Source organism: Chiroxiphia lanceolata, chromosome 1 (assembly GCF_009829145.1).
Source record: "Chiroxiphia lanceolata isolate bChiLan1 chromosome 1, bChiLan1.pri, whole genome shotgun sequence".
Taxonomy (NCBI): domain Eukaryota; kingdom Metazoa; phylum Chordata; class Aves; order Passeriformes; family Pipridae; genus Chiroxiphia; species Chiroxiphia lanceolata.
Genome location: NC_045637.1, coordinates 142,227,318 through 142,253,676, shown reverse-complemented (window position 1 = coordinate 142,253,676; position 26,359 = coordinate 142,227,318). Strand labels below are relative to the sequence as shown.

Genomic DNA, 26,359 nt, shown 5'->3' with positions numbered 1-26,359 from the left:
TGCCAAGGATCAGGTCTGCAAATCACACCCCAAAACTCCTGACCTTACTGCACTCTTAAGTGCCAAAGTAGCTTCCTAAGTGTTGGGCAACCTTCTTTTTCAACAATAAGATTTATTAATAACTTTTTGCTTCCATTTTTAGAAGACATTGAATTAATAGAATCCTTATTTAACAGAAAAAACCCCCCTAGTTTTCTGAATGTGTTTTTTTCCTTTTTATTTTTTTTATCCATGCCATGACTTGTTTATTTTGAGCTGGGTGTGGATATATTTTCATTTCAGTTGGCTGTGTGCCTTTCCCACCCAGCCACACGAACAAGAGGGAGCATCTTTCAATTCAGAAGTTGGCAAAAATAACGGAGCAGCAAAATTCTGCCCTTGGGAAAAGGTTAGGTATTCTTTTAATAATGTGAGAAAAACAGCAGGTTTTGCCTTAGGGTACCGGGGTGAAAATTGGTATCTTTGCATGGGATCTTTCATTAACACGTGAAAGAACAAAGAAAACACATGGGAAGATGTACAGAAAAGTGCTACTACTTAGAGAGTAGCACTATCTGCATTTCCTTACTAGGGATTTAGGGCATTCCGGTTTTCTAAAACTCACTTGTCATCTTTACTACCCTTGTTCAGAAGCACTGATCACTACGAAAAATTATTTCAGTCTGGTATAGTTTAAATTGAAAACTCATTGATCAGTGAGGAGCCGTATAAACAACATGTGTGGGAATATTTTATGAATAAGCTAAATAGGATAAATGATTCTGTTATGAAGGATCAGAGTCTTAATCTTGATCAGAGGGTGCAATGATTTATGCCATTAACCAATTCAGATACTTGAATTTTTCACAGATCTACTGTGGCAGATGGAGGATCCCAAGGGACAATTTGCTGCAACTCCATAGGAGCTAAAATGTAGTTTGTGATGAGATGGGCAGCAGCAGGAGAGTGCCATGGAGAGCAGCTTTAAGAGGAAGATGAGCAGCAGTCTTGCATGCTGCATTCTAGAGCAATATGACTTTTTAGCAGCGTGGATCAAATTAATATTGAAGTTACTGCTTCTGTTGCAAAGGTTCTATTTGGCTACACTCTTTTACAAAGCACATTAAGACGAGGAAATCTTGTATGTGGGTGTTTGCAGATCTTGAATTCAAGTTTGACAGGAAGAAAACTTTTTCTTTCAAAACATGCATTGTGATATGTCTTAGTTTAACAAACTAGGAACTGTGGTAATAGTAGTAGTATTAGTTGTAAGTGCCTGAGTGTGTGTGCTTTCTGTGTAGCTACTTAGATACAGTGTGGAGAAGTGCTGTCATGCTGTCTCTGACAATATCACACACTTCAACTGTAAGTTTTACCTTGGTTTCTAGTTTATTGATTGGAGATTGTGTAGGCTGTGCTAGTGGGAAATCCTGGGAAGTGCAGCAGAAGTTGAGAAATGTTGGCTTGACTGCTAGGATAAAGAAACCTTCTGTATTATTACAGAGGTCACTGAGGTTTGTAAAAATGTATTAAATGGCTGCTTTGTGGAGGGTGTATTTATTGCAATATTTAAGATGTAATATGCTGACTGTGATATCTATATTCCCAGAAGAGCACAGTATTCTGTTGTTCTAATGACACCGTTCATAGTTAAGCTCTGTCATTATCATTTATAGGACACAGTCAGTGAGATCAGCGCTTTACAGAAATGAAGTTCCTGGTCAGAGGAGTTTTCATTCTAATTATGTAATTAACATGAATTAATTTATTAACTTGTAGATGAATGAGGATTAGCAAAATGATAAAAAGTGTTAAAGTCTTCTATATTGTGGTTTCTTTTTTTGTATGTACAGACCTGGACTATGCTGTCTAATGGAACAGTTGTTTCACTCAAGTATTTACGTTTACACATGGAATTCCCTATGTGGATAAAACTGTTCTTCCTGGTAGGATGGAAATCAAAAAAGTTCTAAAAATTAAGCAAAGCTCAATGACATACTGTGACTGGTTAAATTTATAAAAATGAAATTTCAGGGAATGTACATAATGTATAATGTATATATTGGTAAAACATTTAACATCTGTTTTATATTACTTGCAGTGACACCACTACAGCAGTTTCTCGAGGAACTTGAAATTGCTAACACAGTAACACAGTTACATAGCTTTAAGTTACCAGGCTGCTTAGGACTTGAACATCTGTGGAGTAATTGTTTTTCTGTGATTTTTAATTCTTTCCCTATTTCCTTAGGTGGTTGGTTTTTTTGTTTGGTCTTTGTTTTTGCTTTGTTTTTGTTTTGCTTTGTTGGTTTTTTTGTGGTTTTTTTTTTTTTTTTTACCATACTGACAGTTGTAGTTAGCTGCCTAATTGCAGAGTTGTTGCAAATCTTGTTTCTTCCCTTGCTAATGGCAGTAATTGATTAACGAAAAGGACGTTAAGGTGTCATTATATAACCACTGAAACGTTTCTTTCCATGTCATGGTCAGTGGCTCTCATTGACCCTGCTGATTAGATCATAATTGTGAAACGTCCTACTGGAAGTTCTGAGGTTCAGGTAAGGGCAGGAAAGAAGATACTTTTAGTGCTGTTTTATTGTCAGGCCATGTTTAAAAATAATACAGAATTTTATTGAGGCATTTCACATCTAGGATATAAATTGTTCATGGGAAAAATATTGCTCACAAAGGTAACTTGGAATATGGCATAAAAGAATATAGACACACAACATTTATTCTCTGATTTCAAGAACAGGTATTTGTATTTGTCTTTTATAATGCATGGCATACGTATAGATGTATATATACGCACCTGAAAACTTCAGATTTTGCCAAAATTAGTCTTTTACTATTGCTTTTATTATTTGTTTGCCTCATTCACGCAATCTCAAAAGTCTCTACCTGTATGTGTAATTTAACAATAGGTGCTCATGTAGAATGTTAATAATTACAGAATAAGATTAAAATAATTAACCAAATGAAGCACTTCACATGAAAAAATGCTAGAATTAAAGCTTTATATGTACATTTTAAGTTTCCATATAGTAGTTTATAAGTCTTTTTTCTCCTTGAGTGTAATTTCTTGTGGCTTTGAAATGCAAACTGGAAACCCCATTTAGCTTCAGCTGATTATGGAAAGCCTAGTTCTGCTGCCCAAACCTCTGCTAATGCTGTAATACATAGAAGTAGAGTATTTCCCTCACTCTCACTTTGCATGCAGGTAGACAGGAGAGAAAATCCACATGTTTAACCAGTGCTGTACATAAGAGGAATATTTTCAGTTATTGACAATGGCATGAGTGTTGGCTGGTGAAGACTTTTCTGCCCCTTGCTCTCTTCCAGCCTCTTCCATCTTGCCTTTTTTGTCTTGGCTCTTTTATCTCTATAGTTCCAGTTCTTTATTCTTCTTGCTCAGGACCTTTTGTTACGTGGTCCAGATCTCTGCCCTCCCTTCCTCTCCTTTGAGAAGATTTCTTTATTTTATCTGCCCTACTGTCATAAGCATCAATCTGAGCCATTATTAGTAAAAGTGTCTGCTGTACTTCACATAAGAGGCAAATATAATGAACATGCCCCCAGCAACTCATGATCCTTAGGGGAAAGTATAATTTAAATTAAAAACTTGCTGTTCTTTCTAAAGAATCAGTTTCTATAGGTTCCGTCAGTGCAGGTTTTCCAAAAAATGTAAAAATCAAAAATGGTGCAAGATCAATATGCTTGGTTTTATGGCTTTTCTGCAGCCCAAGTGAAATGCATTCAGGTTAGCTGGTTCCCGTGTTGCCATCCTGTCTAAACTTTCTTCCGGCCTAGAAAACTGATAAGTATCTGATAACTGCTGTGGAGACAAAACAGAAACATAAAGATCATATGTTGTGTAATCATCCTGATTACTCTGAGCAGTACTATGCTGCAGGTTTCACTAATCAAGATTAATTGTGATCTAGGCTACGTGAACTGCCATGTAGAGTGGATTGTAATTAAATAAAAATATAATCATTTTAACATTGTGCCACTAATATGTATTTACAATAGGTAGTACTTTTGAAAAGACTCTTATTCCCTACAGTGATTAGGAAGCTGAGTTATACTTTTTACTGCACAGATGTTGTTAAAAGCTCATATTTCAGGCCATAAAGACTTATTATACTTGAGGTTGTACAGCAATAGAAAAATGGTTTGTGCATCTGTCTGTTGTGTGAGACATCAAAAAAATCTGGAACAGTAGTGATTTATGGAAAATCTTACTTGTGTATGTGTGTGTATATATATATGTTTAAATATCTAAAGTTACATTTTTAAAACACATTTTATATGTGGGGTGTTTATGGTGGGGTATTGCTATGAAAAAATGCTTTGAAAGGGCTTTACAATTCAGAGGAAGAAAGTATTTAATAGAGTGTATAATAAGAGAATCGCCTCTGTTTCAGCTTTCTCAGCATGAGCTGACAGGTCTTAACTTGACTTCTTTCACATGGTATCTTTGAATTTTTATCTAGAAGTACAAATGCTTCTCTTTGAGGCTTAATGAACCAAAACGTTTTGGGGTATGTATACTCAAGTTGTTTTGTATGGGGGCCTAAATCTATATTCTATATTCTGTTGTGTATTCTGACAACTAGAAATGTAATAAGCTTAAGTATTTCTTCTTTTCATAAGGAACAAGGAGTGCATCCTAGGCAACCATACAAAAGCATAAAAAAACCTAAGCATGCCAAGTGGATTTCTGCCCATGTGCAGAATGTTTGTTTTCGGTGACTTTTGTCTCTGCTGCCACTCTTCCTGACTCATGACCATTGCTTTTATTAGATACTGCTTTATTGGGTGTCTGTGCTTCCATCCTCATGCCACTCACAATAATGGAGTATGTACACCTCAGAATATCTTTAAATATGCTGGCTGGGTGGGTTCTCCATTATCCAGGGCTCTGCCTCCTGCCAGCTTCCTGCCCAGGCAGGATATTACTTGGAGAAGGTTATTTACTGACCTTGCACGGGTTCAGCAACAGCCATACTGGTGGTGGGACTGTATCAAACACTTGCAGGGAGATTGTATTGATGTTTAGTAGGGGGGAAGCCACGGTGTCATGAATAGAGCCGTCTTGTGTGCTCAGCTGAGATCTTATCTGTGAGCACCAGATACAGTGGGCTTTTTCTAAATGTGATTTTCTTTTAAAAGATGTGCATGTTAAAACCGAAGGAAATTAAATTCAAATGTGCTCTCAAGATAATACTGAGTCAAGTAAATAAATGGATAAAAGCAACGAAGCTCTTACAATGCCAAGGGTCTCTCCCCATCCCTCACTGGCTGGCTGGGCTGCTTGCAGGTGTGCTGCCTTACATGTGGCCTCTAGGATCAGGTCCTGCTCTGTGGTCTCCAGGCCCGTATTACTCAGTGGAGTGACCCATGAGCAAACACTTGGTTGGGGGTCCTGTTCTTCTGCTTGGAAGACGTATTTTTGAGCTCCATTCCCAACAGTCCCTTGTGGCGTGTCCAGCACTCAGCTGTGGGTGTAGGGTGACTGCCAGGGCCCTCTGAGAACACCCTCTGTTTTCAGCCTCAGATGGGCCACAGAACATCCCTGTTACCCTGTCATTTGAATCTAGACAATGAAAATATATTTCCTGTATAAATTATCTCAGAAAATATTCCCTTTTATAGAAAAACATAATCCTAATTAAAAAATGCAAAGCCTGTGGATTTTTTTTTTTTAAACAATTGTATCAAGAAAGACAGTATATTTTTCCCTTCTCAAGTCTGGAAACATAACAGAGACACTTTTAAGATGGGTCTCTTTTATTTATTTGGCGTCTGTATGAAAATGTAAATACCATCATGTGTGTCAGACAGTACTGAACCTGCCACCTGTGCCAGCTCTTCTCCTTGGGAGTGAGGAGCTTCATGCGACCTGAAAATGATCAAAACTGTCTTATTTCACGGCTGACTTTGAAGATGAGTCGCTCTAAATTGCTTGTGCCTCAGACACTGCAGTGTCAGTAGCAGAGCTCTGACTAAGGGCAGTTTCCCCCCATCCCATTCCTGAGCTGCCGAGTGGGTCAGAGGTGTGGGTCGCACAGGGAGGTTGCATTACAAGGGGAAACAAAAAAATCATTGCTCTGATTAAAACCATAACTTTTCAACCTACAACCACACAGTATCAGAAAATTTGTCTTTTCTAACCAAATGTGCAATGAATATTGTTTTTCCAACCTTAGTAAGTGAGGCACTATTACTTTCCCAAGTGAATATAATTAAAACATGTTATTAAGCCTTAGCAGTTTTGCAGTTTTGCCTAAATTAATGAGACTGTGAACTTTATAACCATAGTTTGAATATTGACACAATGGACACTTAGGTCCTTCTATATCTTCTGTTTCTTATGTAATGGTGGATGCCTTTGGAGGGTACATCCAAAGGATGGGCAGTTTCTGTACTCATGCCTGCTCCTGCTGTCTTTTAAAAGAAGGCTTCCATGCTTTTCTGTATCCATAAAACATATGATTTCCTCCCTATGGAAACAGTAAAGAAACTGGACAGGGAACAGTCACATTTATTTAATTGCAACTGTTTAAAGTGAAATTTAACCTTGAGTATTAAATGCTTTGCTGAGTCTGGGTTTGGATGGGATGAGATGATTGCAACAGGAAACGGATCCTTCTTGCCACTTTCCCAGGCTTCCAGGCTCGTAGAGGTGTTGCTAATGTTGTGTGCGGTTAGTTGTTGAGGATTTTGAAAAGGGAGGGAGTAAAACCACCTTATCAGAAGATAAAATGCTTTTTTGCCTTCCATTTTTTCCTCATTGAGGAAGACCAGATAGTTAAGTTTCAAACTCTTCTTAGCTCTACCTTATGTAAACTTTGGATTTCCATGAATTTATGGTATTACCAGTCAAAATAATAATTTCATCCAGCACTCATTGCATATTATTGCTGAATTCTAATTGTGGGGGGAAAGAAGAGAAAAACCTCATTGTTTTCCATCATCCTGTTTCGACCTTTGAGTTACTGATTTTTTTCATACATCAGTTCAACTTATTTTTCATAGATCTATTTAACTTCTTGCAAGTGTCTCAGTTCTGCTTCCTTTTAATACAATTGGATGGAAAAGAACTTGTAATTTCCTTATTCCTTATCTTTAAATACGTTTAATCATTTTTTTTAATTGTTAATTTTGCCTTGCATTTGAATGTACACTGTTCCTTTTTTGGCTTTCGTAATAACAAGGATTTCCTTAGAGTTTCAAGAACAGCTTTAACTGAGATAAACAAATGTGTGTACAATGAAACATCTTTTATGTAATTTTGTTCCTACATATGTTACAGTTTCCCCTTCATCTTTAAGTGAGAGTGGTGCCTATATGACATGTACATACATATTTTGTACACCTGCATACACACATAGCCATGTGTGTTCTAACTTATGCTATTGTCTCTTAAATTCTTACATGAACCGTTGGTTGTCTTGTTCCCTGGGAGCTGATTTTCTTTTAAAGTTGAAGCCTTTCTAGGAGATGCAGTAAAATGAGATTATGGTTAGATTTCCACTAAGTAATCTATATGGATTGACTATTGCTGAAGGCAGTTTTTTTTCCTGAACAAAAGAAATGTGACTTTCTCTGCTTGCGTTTATTACTTTTAAATTAATGTGACTAGTGTAAATCAGAAAGGCTTAGTATGGCAAACGTAGCGCAGCTATTTAATACTTAGATGAGAAGTACTGGAACAAATGGCAACAAGGCATTCTACAAAAGTGATCATAATGCTGAAACCAAGTCTGTGTTGTCTCTTGGTTAGGCTTTGATTTTTATGACCAGAAGAGAGATTCTAGTCTTCAGGGATGGTTACCATTTATTTAGAAAATTCATATGTGATCTGACAGAGGGTCTCTATTTCAGTTGTGATTTGATTTTTTCACTGCCACCTTCAGAGGTTCTCTGCAATTTGCTATCAGTCCTTCTGGTATAGATAATGGGCTAAGAAAGTAGGTGAAGAAACCTTGCAAGTTCAAAGAGGTAAGCTACAATAAGCACTTTAGTCTTACAGGACTGAAACAAAAAAGGCAATATCCACATAATTACATATTAGGATAAAATACTATGTTTTTCATAATAAAAATGCTTTGTGGAGGTTGTTCTCATTAAATTAAGGTTAAACATTTGGAGTTTGAGTTTCTGTATAACAACCTACCAAAGGGGTTGGAGAAGGTCAGGTTTGGACAAAAGCTCTATTGTCCAGATATTTATTTAGGGTGGAGACAGCTGGCCACTTTTACCAGTACAGGACATCACCTGGGGACACTGGGCACTGGAAGGGTTGGTGTGGGGCTGTATTGACTCACACTGCTTTTTTCTACTGAATGGCTCTACTGCAACAGATGTGCTGGAACAAGGGTAGGAAGGAAGGTGCTTTCCATCTGGATGTATGTTTGGCTAGTGGAGAAAACCAGGTAATAAAAGAAGAAAAAAGAGAGTGGAAATAAACAATAATAAAAAGCTTAAAGAAATGAATCTTGGCTTTCTCACAGAGCTGTGAGAAAAAGCAGCAAAGATTTCACAAAAGCCTTTGTTAGCCAAAAGTGGTTTTTTTTTTTCCATCTCCCCATTCTCATTTGGTGATAACCTTATTGAAAGTAGCAAATTTAGATGAAAATTATAATTTATTAATCTTTGGCTTACCTTTTAACTTTCCTGTAATGGAAAACAAACTCTCAGATTCCTTCTAGTGGAGGGCTTTTAAGCCCTCTACAACTGAAAAAAATAGTAAACCTTTTTCTTATCTGAATCATTTTTTACAGGGATGGCTGTTAACCAAGGAGCTGATGAACAAAGCACTGAATTACTAAAAATTGTTTTTACTAGAAATCTTTTTATCAGTGCATTTTTGACAATGGTCTGATTGAACAGAAATATATAGTTGAATCAAAAGCACTTCAGATACAGACTTCTTGATCTGGGGAGGGCTTGGTGCTCAGAAGGAATCCAGTAGCACACCTCCTCAATTTTTTTGAGTTGTGACCTGAAGTGCTGGCAGTTGGCAAAGGCAAAAGAGATGCTTCCTTCCATGTTTAGTAGAGATCTTAACTTTTTTGAAAAGTGTCTTGTAGCAAAATAGTAACACTTATTTGATTTAAATATAATTCACAAATGATTAAAGCATTTCACCCATATCTGTCTTCAGATTAGAAGAGTCAAAGAAATGAAAACCTAACTTTTTTCACCAGCTTGTGATAACAGTTAGTCAAACTTGCTGTAATTAACACTGAAACTTTATTGGTACCATTTCTCCCATAACCTTTCTTAAGTAGTTCTTTGGAGAAGGAAATTTAGAAGTAGGAAGATCAACTCATCTGTAGTGTTGTTTTAAAGGGGATGATGTTTTCCATGATTATTCTCTCTGCTAATTGATTTTTTTAATAAAAAGGTCTTTTGACCTATGAATGAAGTCCTTTGTTTGAGAAGAATTTGTGTTTTGCTTTAGAGAAGTGACAAGATTTAATCTCTAGTTCCATTGAGGGCAGAAAAAGTTCATAGAAATTTTATTGAAAACACAGCACAACTAAAAATATAATGCCACTTTTAGGCAAACACAAAGCTAAACAAAGCCCATTCTGTACTTTCATGCAAAGAAGTTCTGCTGTGGGGAGAAAATATGAATGTTAAAATTTATTACTGATTTTAAAGAGATTACAGAGGAAATATAGACACAAGTTGCTTGTCTGTGAGAAAGTGATAAAAATCTTTTAGATGTGAATTTACTTTGTTTCTTTTTCTTCAGGAAAAATATTGACAGGTGATTTTGAGATAATACATAATTAATTGTTACAGAAAATTCCATTTTGTTTTTGAAGCAGAGAAGGAAAAAAATTAATTTAAACAAAATACATTTTTTTGGTTCTTAGCAATAGTCTTAATCCATTATAACTTTACTACAATATCGTTTTTTCTCTCTACATGCATTACACATATACATTTATCCATATTTGCCTTAAATGAGCTAGGCAGACTGCCAATTACTTACAAAGAATCCTCCATAGTGTATTCTAAAGGTTTCAAAGCAGCCACCACTTGCATCATTATCGGATGCTTTATTGAGGCTTGTAGGAAAGGATGCTTAACTCTTCAGAGATGTCTTGTTCCTCTTCAGATGGCTTTCTTCAGAGTTTATAGACTTCAGTTTATTTTTAATCTTGTGGTATAGGATCACTCCTTATTTCTGCATGTTTAAAGTTCTCTTCTGTCCTCCAAGTACACTTCACTGTTTGTGATATCTGACTATTTTTCTTTCTCTCTCTGTGGTGGTCATGTTGCCATCCACTGTGCAGCTTGGTCACTGTATTGAAGTACAGCTCTTAAGAAAGGTCGATTGTAGATACTTGAGATCAGAAGATGTAGATATTGTTCTGATCTTTTCTTTACTGCATTTTTCAGTCACCATGAATATAATTGTCCTCAAGCCTGTGGTAACCATACCTCACTTCTGTATTAAAATGCTGCTTTTTTATCTCGTAGCACGTGTCTGGACAGAACGGTCTGATGTTGTCTTCTGTGCAACCTTACTCTTGATTGGGGAACACCATCAGGAATAGTCATACTATGTGACTTAATTGTTTTTATTCTTACAATGGGAGTATGAGTACATAGCAAATGGAGAACACTGCCAGGTGTGCTCTGAGTCTCTGTTGCTGAAAGTTCATCTGACAGCAGAGGGAGCCTTGGTTCAGACACCTGAATTACATGCATACATTTCAATTATGCTGATACCAATTACAAGTGAATCCTTTTCCTGGCACAAGTGTATTGGGACTGTTATGAAGTTGTGGCTGGCAATACCTCATGTCAACCACCAAGTATTGAGCCTGCTAGCTTGCAGACTTAATTACTAATCCATGGCTTACTTTTGCAATCTGTTGTGCTCAACAGTACTGGGACTGTTGATAAGTCTATCAGTTTTTACTTGGTCACTAACACAGCTCCAGCATTAAATTCTAAATGGCAGCCTGTGTGTACATTGCCTGGACTATCTCTGATAAAACATTAATCATCTCAAGGTTCCATTCAAACCCATTGATAGAAATTGCAAAATGTAATTTAGCTTTGAGAATAGAATTAATGTTTTCTAATAGCTCTAAGCTATTTTATGATTTATTGGTTCCACTGCTTGAGGGTTTTTATAATCTAAATTGGTGATTACAGATGATACACAACATTGTGTATCATAAATAGGAATTATGTGTCTGGTGAAAACGATAATGGGTTTTTGTACCTTGTATGTATATTAGTACATTCAGTGGTATATTAAAGCCTATTTTAGAATTGGAAGATAATTTTACCCACATGTAGATCTTCCCAGCTCATTCAGTCAGTGAACCTGCAGCTATTTACCGGTCCTCCTCTAATTTGATAAATATGATGTTGCATCAGAACATCATAAAATTAAAGGTACACCTGTGGGATCTCATTATCTATGATATGCTCTTCTTTAGAACATGATTCTTTTTTTTTGCTTATTTTTGAGGAGGCAGTTCAGTCTGTAATACTGTTTGTGATTTCTGGCGAATTTTCAGTCCAATGGTTAATTGGTGATGAATGTATTTACTAGTTATGTTTGGGAAGATTATTTTTGCATAGCCAAGTCCACTATTGGTTGACACCTTAGTAAATATGGAGAAGACGAAGCAAACATCTTTGTGGACAATGGAAATTTTATGTACTTTTATGAAAGTTTTAACATGTGCTGTTGTTTTTATTTGCTGACTCAAATTTCCACCCTGCAGTGTAGATGAACAGCTTGATCCTGTCTCCTCTTTCTCTTATCACTGGGTTGGTAGGCTGCCATAAACATTCTCAACAACCAGTGGTTTTCAAAGGTTCTTACTGTTGTAGAAATTGAAAAGGTGTAGTGATTAAAAAAAAAAAAGAAAAAAAATCATAGAATGGTTTGGGTTGGAAAGGACCTTCAAAGATCATCTAATCCAACTCCCTGCCACGGACAGGGACATCTTTCTCTAGATTACATTGCTCCAAGTCCCATCAAACCTGACACAGAACACTTCCAGGGATGAGACATCCACTTCTCTGTTGCCCCAAAGATGAGGTATCCATAACTTCTGTGAAAGTAAGCATGATACCTATGGGAGATTATCTGGAACAACTGGCTTGTAATAGTGATCTGTAAATTGCTCCCCTAAACCTTCATTCATTTATTTTAATTTAATCTTAGGAAGAATAGATGTTAGAATACCCTGAATATTGGTTGTTTTTCCTTTTGTTTTTCATAATGTGAAGATATGCAATAAAAGTAAATGTCAAATTTAAGTAGAGTAAATGATATAGTGATTTCTTGATAGAAATAAATTATACTGTAAACCAAAGTATTTCTTATCAAACAGTGCAAATTGGTATGTATTTCTTATTTATTATGTATATATCTAATTATAGAGGAACTCACTTCAGACAACGCTTTCAATGAAACAAGGAAGTCATTTATTACATTCCTCCTAGACTTCGTAAAGCACTCAGCTTTCATGTGATGACCATTTATGATTATTTTTATTATATAAATAGTTAGATAAAGAGAAATGGGTGCCAGCAGTGAATTGAATAAAACCCCCAATTGACCAGTAACTCAATTTAGTTTAGAATTTCTTTAGAAAATACAGTGGTATTAATCAGGAGAGAACACTTCAAGTATAAAATTCAATTTTCTTAGTGGAAAATCAGTTTGCTTTATCAAAATCTTAAGGTCTCTTTACCCCTTTCTCTCCCCATCATACAATTCTTCTTTTGCAGTAAGGCTAAATCAGATTTGTCTGAAGCAGTAATTGGTGATTATCTCCTAACTGCAAGATATAGTTGAGCCTCTTTGGTTAATCCTATCTTGCTTGCCATCTGTAGTGAGTCACAGCAAGGCAAGGAAGAGAGAGGACTTGAAATGTCATTTCTGAGATCATTTTTACTATGAAGTGTAGTTATGTCCAAGAGCTCTGCAAATTGTGGAGAGAAGGGCGATTGGACCTCAGAGAGGTGAAAAGGTTTGGGTGTGGAGGGGCTTCCTGTCTCAGTGCAATGTTCTGTGGTATGTGGGAGGGATCCCAGGTTGTGTTCTTTTACTGTGGAAAAGTAGAAACCCCGTGGAGAAGTTTTATAATTTTCTAAGCTTTCTTGTGCACCCTTGCATAATCTGTTCATTATTTGGACTAATGAAGTGTTACAAGATGAAATTTACCTAATGGAAAAAATCCCTACTTAACTCTACAAAGAAATTAAAAATGAGAAGTGAGGATTATTTATGCTTATGCAGTGTTCTACATTCTATTAAAAACCTGGGTTTTGCTTCACACTTGAGGAAGGATTTATGTGTGCCAAAACATTTCATCATCATTATTATTATTGTTAGTATTATTATTAACAACTGTGTAGTCTAATAAAAGTTATCTATCACTTCAAATCCTGAGTTTCTTGTTTTATTAATATATCTTAGCATCACTTTGTCAAAGATGACACAAGTCTTGTAGAAGTAAGTCTCTTCTGAGAGATGCTAACAACCTTTGAAGTGACCCCTTTTAGAGCCAAGAGAGTGATTTATAAGTTTATTAGCAAAGTTTTCTCCTAGAGGCAGCTTCATTAGATGTTATATGGGAAAAGAAAGGTTTTAGAAGTCCAGCCAGTAGTTAGTTCTTTTTCTACATCCCAGAAAACCTCACTGCACCTTTAGTGCCAGGTTCTTGGCTCCTTGGCTAGAACCCCCATTGCTGTCAGAACAAACCTCTGTAGTATGGGAAGAGAAAAGCAAAATGGTAATGAGATTGCAATATCATAGTTTATGAATTTGTTATGCATCCTCTTTCTCTAGTCTGTATTGCTTTAAGTTTTGGAGAGTAGATCAATATGATAACTTACATATCAATCTCTAGGTGATGTTGATAAAACTAATAACTGTAAAGGAACTCTTTCATAAATACTAGTATTTATGCCTTGTACTCTTACAAAGTATTTTTTACAGTATTTTGATATACTCTTTAGTGATACTGTGGTGGAAGGAAGGCAGGGGTTTTTTTTTAATGTGAATAAGCCATATATAATTTTGTTAGTGCAAGTGTATATATATATATATAAGCTTCTTCCAGAGCTTCCCATTTTCAATTTGCCATACATTTGAAATGATGTTTTCATAATCTTACATCAGCAGAATGCTTTGTCATCCTACATATTGCTGTAGAAAATATACTGAAAATCTCTGCTACCTGGTAAAAATTTATTAGTTGTTCCAAAAAAGCATCTTGACAGTATTAGGACTGTATCTTACATGTTTGTATAATACAGTAAACTGAATTTTCAGGCCATTGGCAAATCTTGTGTATGCAAAATCCATTTTTAGCTACTTTGTGACTGTCCTTAAATCCCGTCTCTTAAGACGTCAGTTGAGCAATTGCAAAGCCTCTAAAAAAACTGTAGCACAACATCTGTGATTTCAACAAATCTCTGCTTCTTGCGTTTGGTACATTGCCTGAGAGTGCCTGGGATGCAGCCAGGCTCAAAGACTAGGTCTGCAAGGTTAGCTTGGAGACACTCACATCACTGAGGGTATGTGAAACAGAAAACAGTTAAGGGAGGTCGTGGGGGAAAAAGAAAAGCATTTAATTTGTTAATAATTGTTATTAGCATTTTAAACCTAAATAACTTCATATAAGTCCCCCTCCCAATCCCCCCATTCTTGACATCAACCAATATATGGAGTTAAATGTAGTCCAAGCTGCAGATTCCTTGTGGGTCCCTTCCAACTCAGAATATTCTTTGAAAAACTCTAAAAACTCGAGCAATTTTTGCACATACAGTTGTGGTCAGTACTTATATTACTTTGTTTACATTAGAACTCATTGAAGTAATCATATAGTAACTATTGATTTTTTTTTTTTGGATGTTTTATTTTGTTTTGTTTGGCTGGAGAATGGGTTATTCCAACAAGAGGATTCATTAACTTGTGTTGCCCATTGCTAAAATATGAAAAGTTTAACTGAACAAAGACATGGGAACAGTGCATGCAAGATGGGTGCTTGCTTTAGCAGGTAATCTAATTTCACAATTCTCTGAATTATGTTTGGGAACTAAGATGGTTAGAGCCAAATACATAGAGGTTAACATCTCAATCCATTCACTCTTTTTTCTCATGGTGAAGATCTTGCTTTTAGCCATATGTTTGGTGGTGTCAAGCAACTGTCAGCTCGTTGAAGGGATTGGTACAGCACCGTGAACATCGACAGTGCTGACATTCTCTGACTAGTGCTTGCACCTGGTCAGCTCTGTGGGCATCGTGGTGTTCTGACATAGGAATAAAAAATGAGCTTATATGTCCTTAATTTTCATATTCTTGTCTTGCTCTTCTTGCTTTCTATACTTGGGAGTAAGATTTCAGATTCCTTTTTAGAAAGTGCTTTAACTACTGGTTGTTTGCAGTTTGTTTTCATTTTGTCCTGGAAAAATTGCAGTAACAGAGAGGAGGCTGTAACTAATGTACAGTCAAACAGAGATATTTTGTCCTTAAAAGACAAAATAGTAATAATTGTTTAGGCCAAGAGGGTATGACAGCAGTCATATTTTTCTTCTGATTTCTGGTAAGCAGGAAACTGTCAAAGCTTGGTTTTTTTCCCTGGAAAAATATTCACTGTCTTGTGAGATTTTTAGTGCCTAAGCAATATAATTACCCCTCTTCTGAAGAATAGGGTTTTGTTTTGTTGAATTGCTAATTGCGTAGTTTTACAGGGAGTTGGTGTGTGTATTTTCCTCCCAGTCCCCAACCCTCAGTGAATGTAAAAAGACACATGGGGGATTTTTTTTGCCCCTTATATATTTCTTATGGATCAGACAAAATTCAGAGTGAGTGAACAAGGAATAGTAGGCAAGTTTCTGGCCTGTTACTCTTCCTTGTAGTTCCTGCAAGTCTATCAAAATGCAATTTCTGAAAACAAGTAACCATTACATAACTTAGAGCTACTCTTTGGGGTAGAATAGCAGTGTGCTGCTTTCAGCATTTGCATTTTCCAGTACTGTTGTGTGATGGTGCATGATGCATCTGGCTGGTGAGATCAGAGCAACTAATTTCCTGCTGATGTGGCTTGGCTTTTCAGAAGTGGTAAGAGGATTAAAGTAAATTCTATGTCCAAGAAATGTTGCCATCTCTAGTTGTGTGCTTGCAGATTTTGAGAATGAATATGTTTGTGGATATTATGGGCTCCATAAGAAAAGAAAAAAATTACCTGATTTGGTTTTTGAAATCTGAATTCTCATTTCTTAGATAATTACTGAAGGCATGATTAAATTTAATTGTTTGAATTTTCAGTTTAATAAGTATTTTTGTAATTGTGGTTTCTTTATGTTCCATTCAGAAACTGATGATGAGAAATGAGATTTTTCTTTTTTTTTTGGTTAGTTATTAGCATTCACAGCTCTATCAAACTGCTGTTAAACTCTTCACTTGTTTTTGTCACAGGAGATGATTGAGCAAGGTTGCTTAGAAACACTGAGCCACACTCGCAATGGGAGATATCAATCTGTTCTGTGTATTCACCTGCACATGCAGGGGAGAAAATTGAGTTTCTCTACAGATTATGTTAATTCATTGCAAGTTTGTTTTATCCATACTATGCTTAAATACTCATAAACAGGCATTTTGTTTCAGTAGATATAGTGAGAAAATGTAAACTATTGACTTTTTTAAAAACAGCCATTTCAAAGTATGAGAGATCTAATTTGCTTGTATGCCTTCCAAAAAGAAAATGTTTTTATTCTTGGCTGAGTTAATCAACTTGCCTTTTATTGGCAAATGGCATATATTGGAGATTATTTCATGATCTATTTAAAACAATTTTTTATAAATTCCTAACTTTAGTCTTCAGTTCAAGAAAATATGTCTACTTGACTACCAACAGCAATTACATTTTTCCCTAATCTAGTGAAATTCTTGATCTTTTTAAGACCGACCTAAAAATAAACCGAGTCACTCAAGGAATACAATTTTGATCTTTTCAGCTGTGAGTAACTTTGCCTATTTTTAGACTAGCTGTAATAGTACACTAATGTGCTGGAAAAGATAAATGTAGCTTTTTATCACTCTAACTTCTAAGCATTTCAATTATTACACTTATTAAATATGCTGAAAATGCATATATTTCCTCCTGTGAGTCTGGAATAGACTTCAGTATATTTTCAAGAGTCTTAAAATTTTCGTATCACTGAGCTCCTATCCCTCTCTTTAACACACAAGTCGTTGTATAGGGAGTTGCTGACACGGGACCCTGCTTTGTTTTCCTTACTTTATGCTGTACTCATCCTCTTTACATCCCAAAGAGGAAGAAATCAGATTAAAAGTAAAAACTATAAAATGCTCGTGGCTAGTTCATACAATAAAACAATAGAAAATAATTCCTATAACTATAGTGATGTCAGTGTAGTAACAGACCAATAAAATGACAAGTGTGAATAAGCAGGAAATAATTTAATTATCACTTTAGTTTTCACTATGATTTTAATAAAAATCAGAATCAAGTAATATAATTTGTTAAAACCTATTACATGTTGCTAATAAGTAAATTAATCTGATACCTGTAGATCTAGATATCTTTAAATTATATCCTTGTCTGGATTGTTGCATGCTTAAAGTAAGTGAATAGGAATTTTCATACAAAAGATAGATTCTAGGAAAAAAACCAACCCAGCCTAACTCCCAAAACACAACAATAATTTATTATGAAATACATCCTTTGGAGTTATTACTGGAAAATATTTGGTGAAGTTCTTTTTTTTTTTTATTTATTTTATTTATCATGAGCATAGCATGGAGCTAGAGAGGAAATGATATCTCTAGTACTTTAAGTTTGTGGTGCCACCATTGTCTCCTGTATCTTCTCTTTAGATTAGATGTGTGTCACAGGAAGGCATGAAGATACCAGAACTGTGGTCTTTGTCTTTTTACATTTCTAGTTTTTTGCCCCACGTTGTGCTATCACAATCCATTTTATATTTTTGTGTTGAACACTACTTCACATTGCAGAACAGGATTTGTTGTATTCTTTTCAATTTGACTCTTCATTGATTTCCTAGTCTGTGCAGTTGTTTTTTTTTCCCTCCTCTTGCCACCTTTTGGCTGTGGTTGCATCAAGTGGTGGCTGTTGTTGCAGCAAGTGGCTGTATGTTTGAACACAGCTATGGAACAGGTGTGCAGGTATCTGAGCAATTTTTGATCCTTTAGTTTTTTTATTAGCAAACAGTATTTAGAAAATACATGCTTATTATGCTACAAAGTCAAAACGCTATCAAGTCAACCAGGTAAGGAAATGGTAAGGAGCCAAATCTTTCCTGAAGGAAACAACATGGAAAGATTTCAGGAGGGCAGGTAGGATGTATTCGTGTGATAAGAATAGATGAACCTATTACTGTGGCAAAGTACAATATACATTTTTCGTAACACTCTTATGGTGAAATGAAGGTATTTGTAGCAGGCAAGGGGTATATGCTTGGTCAGTACAAGCAGCTCATCTATTGAGTTCTAACTCACTTGGCTGCTGTACTCTTAATTGTGCCCATAGCTAATGTGACCCTTTCTGTTGGTGGTGAGAAACGTTTCTGGGAAAATGTGAGATTTCTTTTTTGGACTCTCTGTGCTTAGCAGAAAATGCTTCTTTACAACAGTTTCAGTTAGTTCCCTGCTTATCAGTTCAGCTGACTCCTTGCTACTTGCTGGGCTGATTCAGAGATGTGTTTTTCAGTGTTTGTAGTATATTGAGCCTCTCAGAGCAGGAGGACAATTACCTTTAAGAAAAAAAATAAGCATTCAAAGTAATGGTAATTGATTGTTAATAGTAGTCCTTAATATTGAGTATTTTTTCCAAATTAAAATGGAGCTGAGTTGAGAATGACTAACAGTCTTTGTAGAACAGACCTTAACCTACCCCTTTGGCTGGTAAAAGGAAGTGCATTTCATAGCTATGTCTTGAGATAAACTCCTGTCTTTTTCAGTAGAAAACTGTTTCAGACTGTGTATGAAAACAATCCAGGATTCAAACCATCCATGTCACTAACTGCTAATGGAACTTTGCTGGAAAGTTGTGCTCTGAGTGAGATCCCAGCATAAAACCTCCTACATATATTAATAAGAAGAATTCTCAGGGGAGAGTCTGTACATCAGATAAGGCAAATGCATGAGGAAGCAGAACTGATGAAAATATTCTCAAGAGTAAAACTGAGAGGGAAGCAAGTAGGATACTCTCTCATTTTCTTATGAGTTTGTTTCTCCTGGCTCTGTGAGGATTCCTGACATTCCCTACAGCAAGAGCACTGGCATTTTGTAAGACTGAGTCTGGTGCCCAAGCCTCTGCCCGCTGCCTTCAGGCTGCAGTGCAGGGTGTGTCTTTTTGCAGTGCTTGCTATGAGCTGTTGGCATCATTTTAGAGCATTTGACACTGGATTATGAGGTCCAGTATTGCAGGTTGATTGTTTGGGCAGTAGGGGAAGAATGGGAGTGATGTGCTGTATGTGATGAAAGTGGAGCTGGCTATTACAGACTACAGGCTCCTCTTCTTTACTTGCTAGCTGAGATGCAAATAAAGCTGCAGAAGGAATGATGCCTACTGTTCTCACTTCCCTTTACTCACCCTGATGACTGTTTAAATTCATGTTTTATAGTCTAGGATAGGTATGTTTTTCACCTCTTCTGACTTCCCTTGCTGCCGACTCTCAAAAAAAACCCCCAACAAAACCCTACCCAACCCAAAAAAACAACAGAAAAAAGCAACAACAGCAAAAAAATCCCAAGCAAAACCAACCAACCAAACCCTTTAAGATGCTTAACACCAGGCACAGAATTCAGTTTTTGGATGACAGTGAACGATAATGAAGTTGCAGGAGTATTTTTAATACACTTGAACAGGATTTTCTTATGCATTTGGTTTTCCTTGGTTGTAGTTTCTAAAAGTTAATACTTACTCGTGGATGTATGTGTGTAGCTTATCATGACTAGAATGCTCACAGATAGCAAAGGCATAATTTGATTCTAATGCTGGCTTCTGGACTGGTTTTACTAAGGATAATCTGGGGGCTTTTCCTTGAACTAAAATCAGAGTGTAGAAATTTTTAAAGTCATCATTTCTGTGAGTTCCTCTTAAGAGTGGGTGGTGGGTGGTACATGGGGGAGAGTTCTGTGTCAATATTTCAGGAATGAGGAGAAGGATCCGTAATGAGAGCTCAAGAAATACACTGCAGTAGGAAATGGTCATGACTATGTTTCTCTCTTTTGCTGAAGGGTAGAAATTGAGGGAATCTGTATTTAAGGTGGAAAGATTTTAAGGTCTTAAATAAATTTTAAAACTAGACGATAGCATTATAATGTTTAAATCTACTTGGCTTTAGTTTGTTAGGCAAAGATACTCACTGTCTTGAGCCCCCAAATCTTGTATTTGTGCTAGAGACTCCCATTATCATGTGGACAGTAATAATGTCTTTTCATTTTTGCTAATGCCCAAGTTAGTTCACAAATGGAGCTTGTTTTAAATGAGCTAATTTGGTGTCATTATCAGTCAATATATCAGTCGAAAGTGGCTTGTGTATTGCTGATATTTGGGAGCTTTTGCTCTAATGAAGGCGCTGGTCTATGCCTCTATGTAAAACACATACACCTTTTACTCTCAAGGACTTACTTAATTCACTTTGTGTTTTGTGACATTTTTACTCTTTTTTTTTTCTTTTGAGGAAAAGCAATTATTGTTTCTAAAACAATGCATTGTTGCTGGTTTTTGCAACATTACAGTGAATATTCTTTTTCTTATCCTACTTGTTTAGGAGAGTGCTAAACCTAAAAATTTGCTGAAAATTTCCTTGACATACAAAAAGAAATAGTAACTTGCACATTTTTCCCCTGTACGCATTTTTCATTATAAGAAAGATTTATGATTGGTAATATGACTCTGTGAGTTGAGCCACTTTCTGCAGAACATTATTTCAGCACCTAAAGCAGCAGGAATGATTGGAATGCATGTTTTGCATTTTGATTTCCATCCTATAATGTTGACCTTTAGTTTCTCTTCATTTTTGTCATGTTTGCCTTTCTTTGTGCTTAATGGGTATCAGTGTTGCTTTTTCTTCATATTGATAATAGGATTCAGTAACTTCTGTCTTTGTTCACTGGGAGAGATAAATGCTTTAAACCTTGATTAAATGCCATGTTAGATGTTGAGTTATTATTAATAAACCCACTGCTTTAAAATCATGCTTAAATCATAGTGTATTCTTTATGTTCCTGTGGTACTGCTGACTGTATTCAGTATGCATTTCTGGTGCAGCTTTGATTGCACAGAGTGAAATGGAAAACATTGTGAGAAGAGGGAATATTGATTTTTCTCCTAGTTAAGCAATGGTTTTCCAAGTGACAGAGCTCAATTATATTATACTGGTTATTGGACTATTTAACATATGCCTTTTTAGTGAAGTGATTCTTACCAGTAATGTCCTATATCTTAATTAAACCAATATTTTGAGGGCAGTTGGATAGAACATACATTTGAAAATGTAAATGTCAAGTATATTGTACCAAGGCTTATCTGTTAAATACTGCAAGGTTACAGCCCTGATGAGGCTGCAGGGAATAATAACAATTGTTCAGCCTTTTCTTTTTCTGTTGCTGTGTAATTAGATCATGATGTTGTCCATTTGATAACTACCAGAAAGTGTAAATTAGAGTAAGTTGGAAGTGGATGTAAGAACATGGTATTTAAATTTTTAATTACTGAGATGGAGTAGGTGCTCCATGGGAGGTCAGCCTGCAGGCCTCTCCCAGAAGCCTTGTCAGAAAATTGCACTTCATGGTAAGAAAAATGCTGAGAGAGGGGAAGTGTCTTGAATGGCAAAGACGTCTTAGTCACTTAAAGGAATTAAATGCACTTTTTAAAATAGGTGAGAAGCTGGCAATGTGGCATGGTTTGCTTTTTTAAAGGGTATGGGCTCTCTCTATACTTTTTATTTTGAGATATCCTGACTAGTGCTGTGTGGTCATGTGAGTCCGTGTGTGTAGAGGGAATCACAGTTTCTTTCACCCAAGCAGCAAGTAGTTCATGGCCTGTTTGGGAAGCACTATATAGATTTACTTAAGTGGGTTGCAGTTTCTATATTGATCTAAAACCATTGCAAATAAAAATAAAATTAATGGTAAGAGGATCTCATTAACCTTGTTGATTTATACATGTTAAGAGCTCTAAAATGCTGTTTGCCAGGTCTTTTGTTCCAGCTCTTTCTTCCTTCCCTCATCCCCAAGTAGGCACCAATGCTTACCACTGCCAGGTGATGTAAAGCATGCAGAGCAGAACAGTCAGTGCTGTCAACTGTATCAGTGCAATGCAGACATGTTTCTCTAGAGCTGGAAATATTGTAATAATTTAGGAAGAATATTATTTTTTTTTCGAATTGTATGTTTCTGTGTCCATTAAATACTGAGGACAGTTCTGAGTTTCAAAAACTGACCGGGACAGCGATTCATGCCAAAAGTAAAATAGGGGTGGTTTACAATTACTTTCAGAAATGTTTTTGGATTAGATAAGAATATACTGGTATGGTGAAATATATATATGTAAAATATACTGGTGTTATCCCAGTGTAGTGGGGCAGTGTGATAGAAATAGCTTGCATCTTATACACCAGCACACTTTTGTATTCCACTTGGTTTTTCCGACCTTAGTGTAGCTCTCTGAACAATTCTTAAACGTAGAATATAAAAAATTTTAATCTCGTTGAAGTTAGCAGAAGAAAGCAACTTTTCTATAGATGAGCAATCAAGATAAAAATATGACAGTCTTTGTCTGAGGGATAAGTAAGTGGCTGTCCTGTTATCTCAGAGCTTCTGTGTTGTTTTGCAGGATGTGACCTTTCAGTTCTGTGAGCACACGATAAGGGTATTGGTAGCCCTGATTCTTTCTTAAAATAATGCATAAAGACTAGGGAGAAGAGGAAAAACCAAAGGCTTCACCTTGTAAAGTTTGATGGTATTTACCTTCACACTCGCAATACTTGATTGATAGTGTATGTGTGTGTGCCGTGGCAGCCAAATGCAGATGCATTTCTCTTCTGGCTACTGCACAGATTTGACACAGTTTGGACATGTAAGGTTTCTGTTCATCTGGATTGGTGAAAACTGCCAGCTGAGGGGAGCTTGCTGAGTGATTGGGCAGTCTGAGTGTAAACCTTTTGTTTTGGAGAAAGTTTAAAAAAACAAGAAAAGCCCACCTCACCTTACTTCCTGAAGCTATTTGAGCTCTTTCAAGAGTTCTCTTCTATTCTATGTGAAAACAAAAGAGTGCATCCAAGCAGATTAAAAAGAGGAAGCAGCAGGACTGTCCTACCTCGCAAAGATAGATTAAGACTCTGGAATTTTTGAACATTTTGTGATATTTCTTGAGTTCCTTTTTTTTTTCCCACCCAACATAAGGATCCTAAAAATAAAGGCAGAAAGCATTAGAGTTCCTCAAGATTATTGCTGTTTTATGATCATTCTTCTAAAAAAATGCACCCAACCTTTTACACCTTACTTAACCTAGGTTTTGAAGATATCTCCTTTCTGTCTTAAAAGTGGGATTGTGATCTATTTGAAGTATTTTACATAATAAATGTAAACAAGTGTCTTATAAACACATATGGTTTCAAGATTCACTAAAAAAAGAGAAGAAATAAGCCAATTTAATTTATAGCCAGGAGATTTTTTTCTTTTGACAGTACCATCATGCCATCGATACTGACATTGTGAGCCTGTGCTTCCCATGCAGCTACATGAGCCACTGTGAATGGAACAGGGTTCCATTGCTCTGACAGCTTTGTGATTTATAATCTGCTTTGCTGTCTTCCAGTTAACAGAACATCCCCTCCTAAGGAAGATTCCCATTGATGTCTTGCTACTCTACATGCACTTTGCACTGAAGATGTAGCTCTGTGTGGGAAACATTTCCACATAGACATGTTACATGAAAGACAGGTACAAAAAGTAACCTTTTAATCTGACTGACATGGAGCTGTCCCATATGAAACACAGGCTCCAACTCTGTTGACCTTTTTGCATGTCAGGGGCTACCTATGCCAGGTGTCCTACTGAGCTTAGGTGAATCATATGCACACATAGTGTTTGTTCTACGTGCCCACATACATTGGAAGTTTTTGTTTACTCCCTTGTGGGAGTCGTAATCTGTATGCTAAGTCTTCTCAAGGGGGAGTAATTTTGAGATTTTGAACTGAACATTGGGTTCTGAAAAGCTAATATTCCCACCAAAATGGAAATCTGAAAGATATGTCTTCTCTAGCTTGTTACTGCTTGCAACAGTGGTGGTCTTTGTTATCTAGAAGCTCTTTTAATGTTTATGCCTTGATAACTGAGGACAAGAAATAGTATTACCACATTACTTCGTTAATTATTTTTCCAACAAAAATTCTGTTTTGTTGTCATTGCCAATTTTGACTAGATCCTTCTTGCCCATGTCCTGACAAGTTAACATCGTGAGGAGTCCAGCAATCAATGTCTCTGGGGGAGAAGGGTGTTGCCTGAACTGGAAGAATACAGGGAGCGAGGCAAGGGCTGGGTGTGAAGGGTGTTGGGTCCATGCATGTACCTGTCAGTGTGGGAGGGAAGAGGTTTTGGGCTGCATATGGAGAGCTGGAACGAGTCAGGAGAAACAATGTTTTTCTTGGATTTATTTTTTCTCATCTACAGTTTTTGTTTCTTCTGAACAGTAATGAGGATACTGGACTTGTATTTCTTAAAATATTACAATGTTTGCTGTGTCTTAAAATTATGATAGTTTACTTTTGGTCTTACTGTTAATAAAATTTTCTCTCTAGGGAGATTCTGGGTGGTGAGAGTAAAGAATTAGTGATGCTGAAACTCACATATCTGTTGATATATGGGGATTAATGTGCTGTCTGGAAAATTATAAAATCTATTATAAAGAGCTTGAGGGACTATGTTCAGACCTAGCTATTGAAGAAAATTTAGGCTTAAGGTGGAAAGAGTGTTCAGCCCTACTGTGTTGTGTCCTGAGGGTGGCAATTTAAGTGCTGAGTCCTGCACTTGGATCACAACAACCCCATGCATTGCTACAGGCTTGGGGAAGAACATCTGGAAAGCCGCTTGGCAAAAAAGGACCTGGGAGTGCTGGTTTACAGTCAGCTGAACATGAGCCAGCAGTGTGCCCAAGAGGCCAAGAAGACCAGTGGCACCCAGGCCTACACCAAAAATAGTGTGATCAGCTGGACTAGGGAAGTAATTGTCCCCCTGTACTCAGCACTGGTGAGACCACACCTTAAGTGCTGAGTATGTTCAGTTCTGGGCCCCTCGCTACAAGAAAGACATTGAGGTGCTGGAGCAAGTCCTGAAAAGGCAATGAAACTGGTGATGGTCTTGAGCACAAGTCCTATGAAGAGAGGCTGAGAGAGCTGGGGTTGTTTACCCTGGAGAAAAGGAGTCTCAGCAGCGACCTTGTCACTCTCTAAAACTACCTGAAAGGAGGTTGTAGCAAAGTGGGGGTTGGTCTCTTCTCCCAGGCAGCTAATGACAGGCCTGTCTTTAGCTTCAAATAGGACATGGCCTCAAACTGTGGCAGGGGAGGTTCAGATTGGACACCAGAAAGAATTTATTCACCAAAAGGATTGGAACAGGCCAATTTTGTCATGGTTTGAGACAATTTGGAGGGGCGGAGACCTCAGACAGAAGTCTCCTCTCTCAGATTCAATACCCCTGATTTCTCCAATACAGAGAGAGAGATCAAATATGCCCAGATGTAAATGAAAAAATAACTCTCTACCAAGAAGAATGCCAATAACAATGCTGATAAAACTGTGTTAAACCAACTGATGAGGAAAAACTTCCCAAGCCCTGCCCACTGGACCAAATTGAGATGGTGGCTGGCCTCCCTCACATGTGAAAAGCACATGTGACCACAAGACAGAGACAAGATGGCTGCCCTTCCATGTGGTTTGCCTCACCCACACCTGGAAGACCTTACGGGAACGATTGGAGAGTCAGCACTGTCAGGAAATGGCAGATAGCTGGGATTCGATACCGGCAGATGCTTGGGTGGTGCTGGAGTGAGGCTGCGGTGCCCTACAGGCAGTTGGAGCAGAGCTACTGACCCCTCAGCAACTGGAAGGACTCACAAGACACCCGTTGGTTTCAGCAATGAGACTTGGTTGTTGCATTTTTGATGTTCATTGATCGAAGTGGTGGCTGTTGTCCTGTCGAAGGGGTGGTCGCAGTCCAGATCCATCGTGGTGGTGGTGGAAGCCCTGGGTGAAAGGATTGGAACAGGGCTGCCCAGGGAGGTGGTGGAGTCACCATCCCTGGGAGTTTTCAAGAAACGACTGGATGTGG

General features: G+C 37.0%; 1 protein-coding gene across 13 annotated transcripts in view; it reads left to right on the top strand.

The window, feature by feature from the left end:
- The window catches only part of PARD3 (par-3 family cell polarity regulator), a 447,662-nt gene that overhangs the window by 89,465 nt on the left and 331,838 nt on the right, over nucleotides 1–26,359 (top strand). Inside the window, exon 1 of one of the 13 annotated variants that reach the window (XM_032683004.1) lies at nucleotides 23,942–23,974. The exons of the other annotated variants lie outside the window; for them this stretch is intronic. Within the exon in view, the coding sequence (XP_032538895.1) occupies nucleotides 23,957–23,974 (18 nt within the window). The 5' untranslated portion in view covers nucleotides 23,942–23,956. Of the gene's footprint in view, nucleotides 1–23,941; nucleotides 23,975–26,359 lie in introns of those variants that run through there. 13 annotated transcript variants of the gene reach the window in all.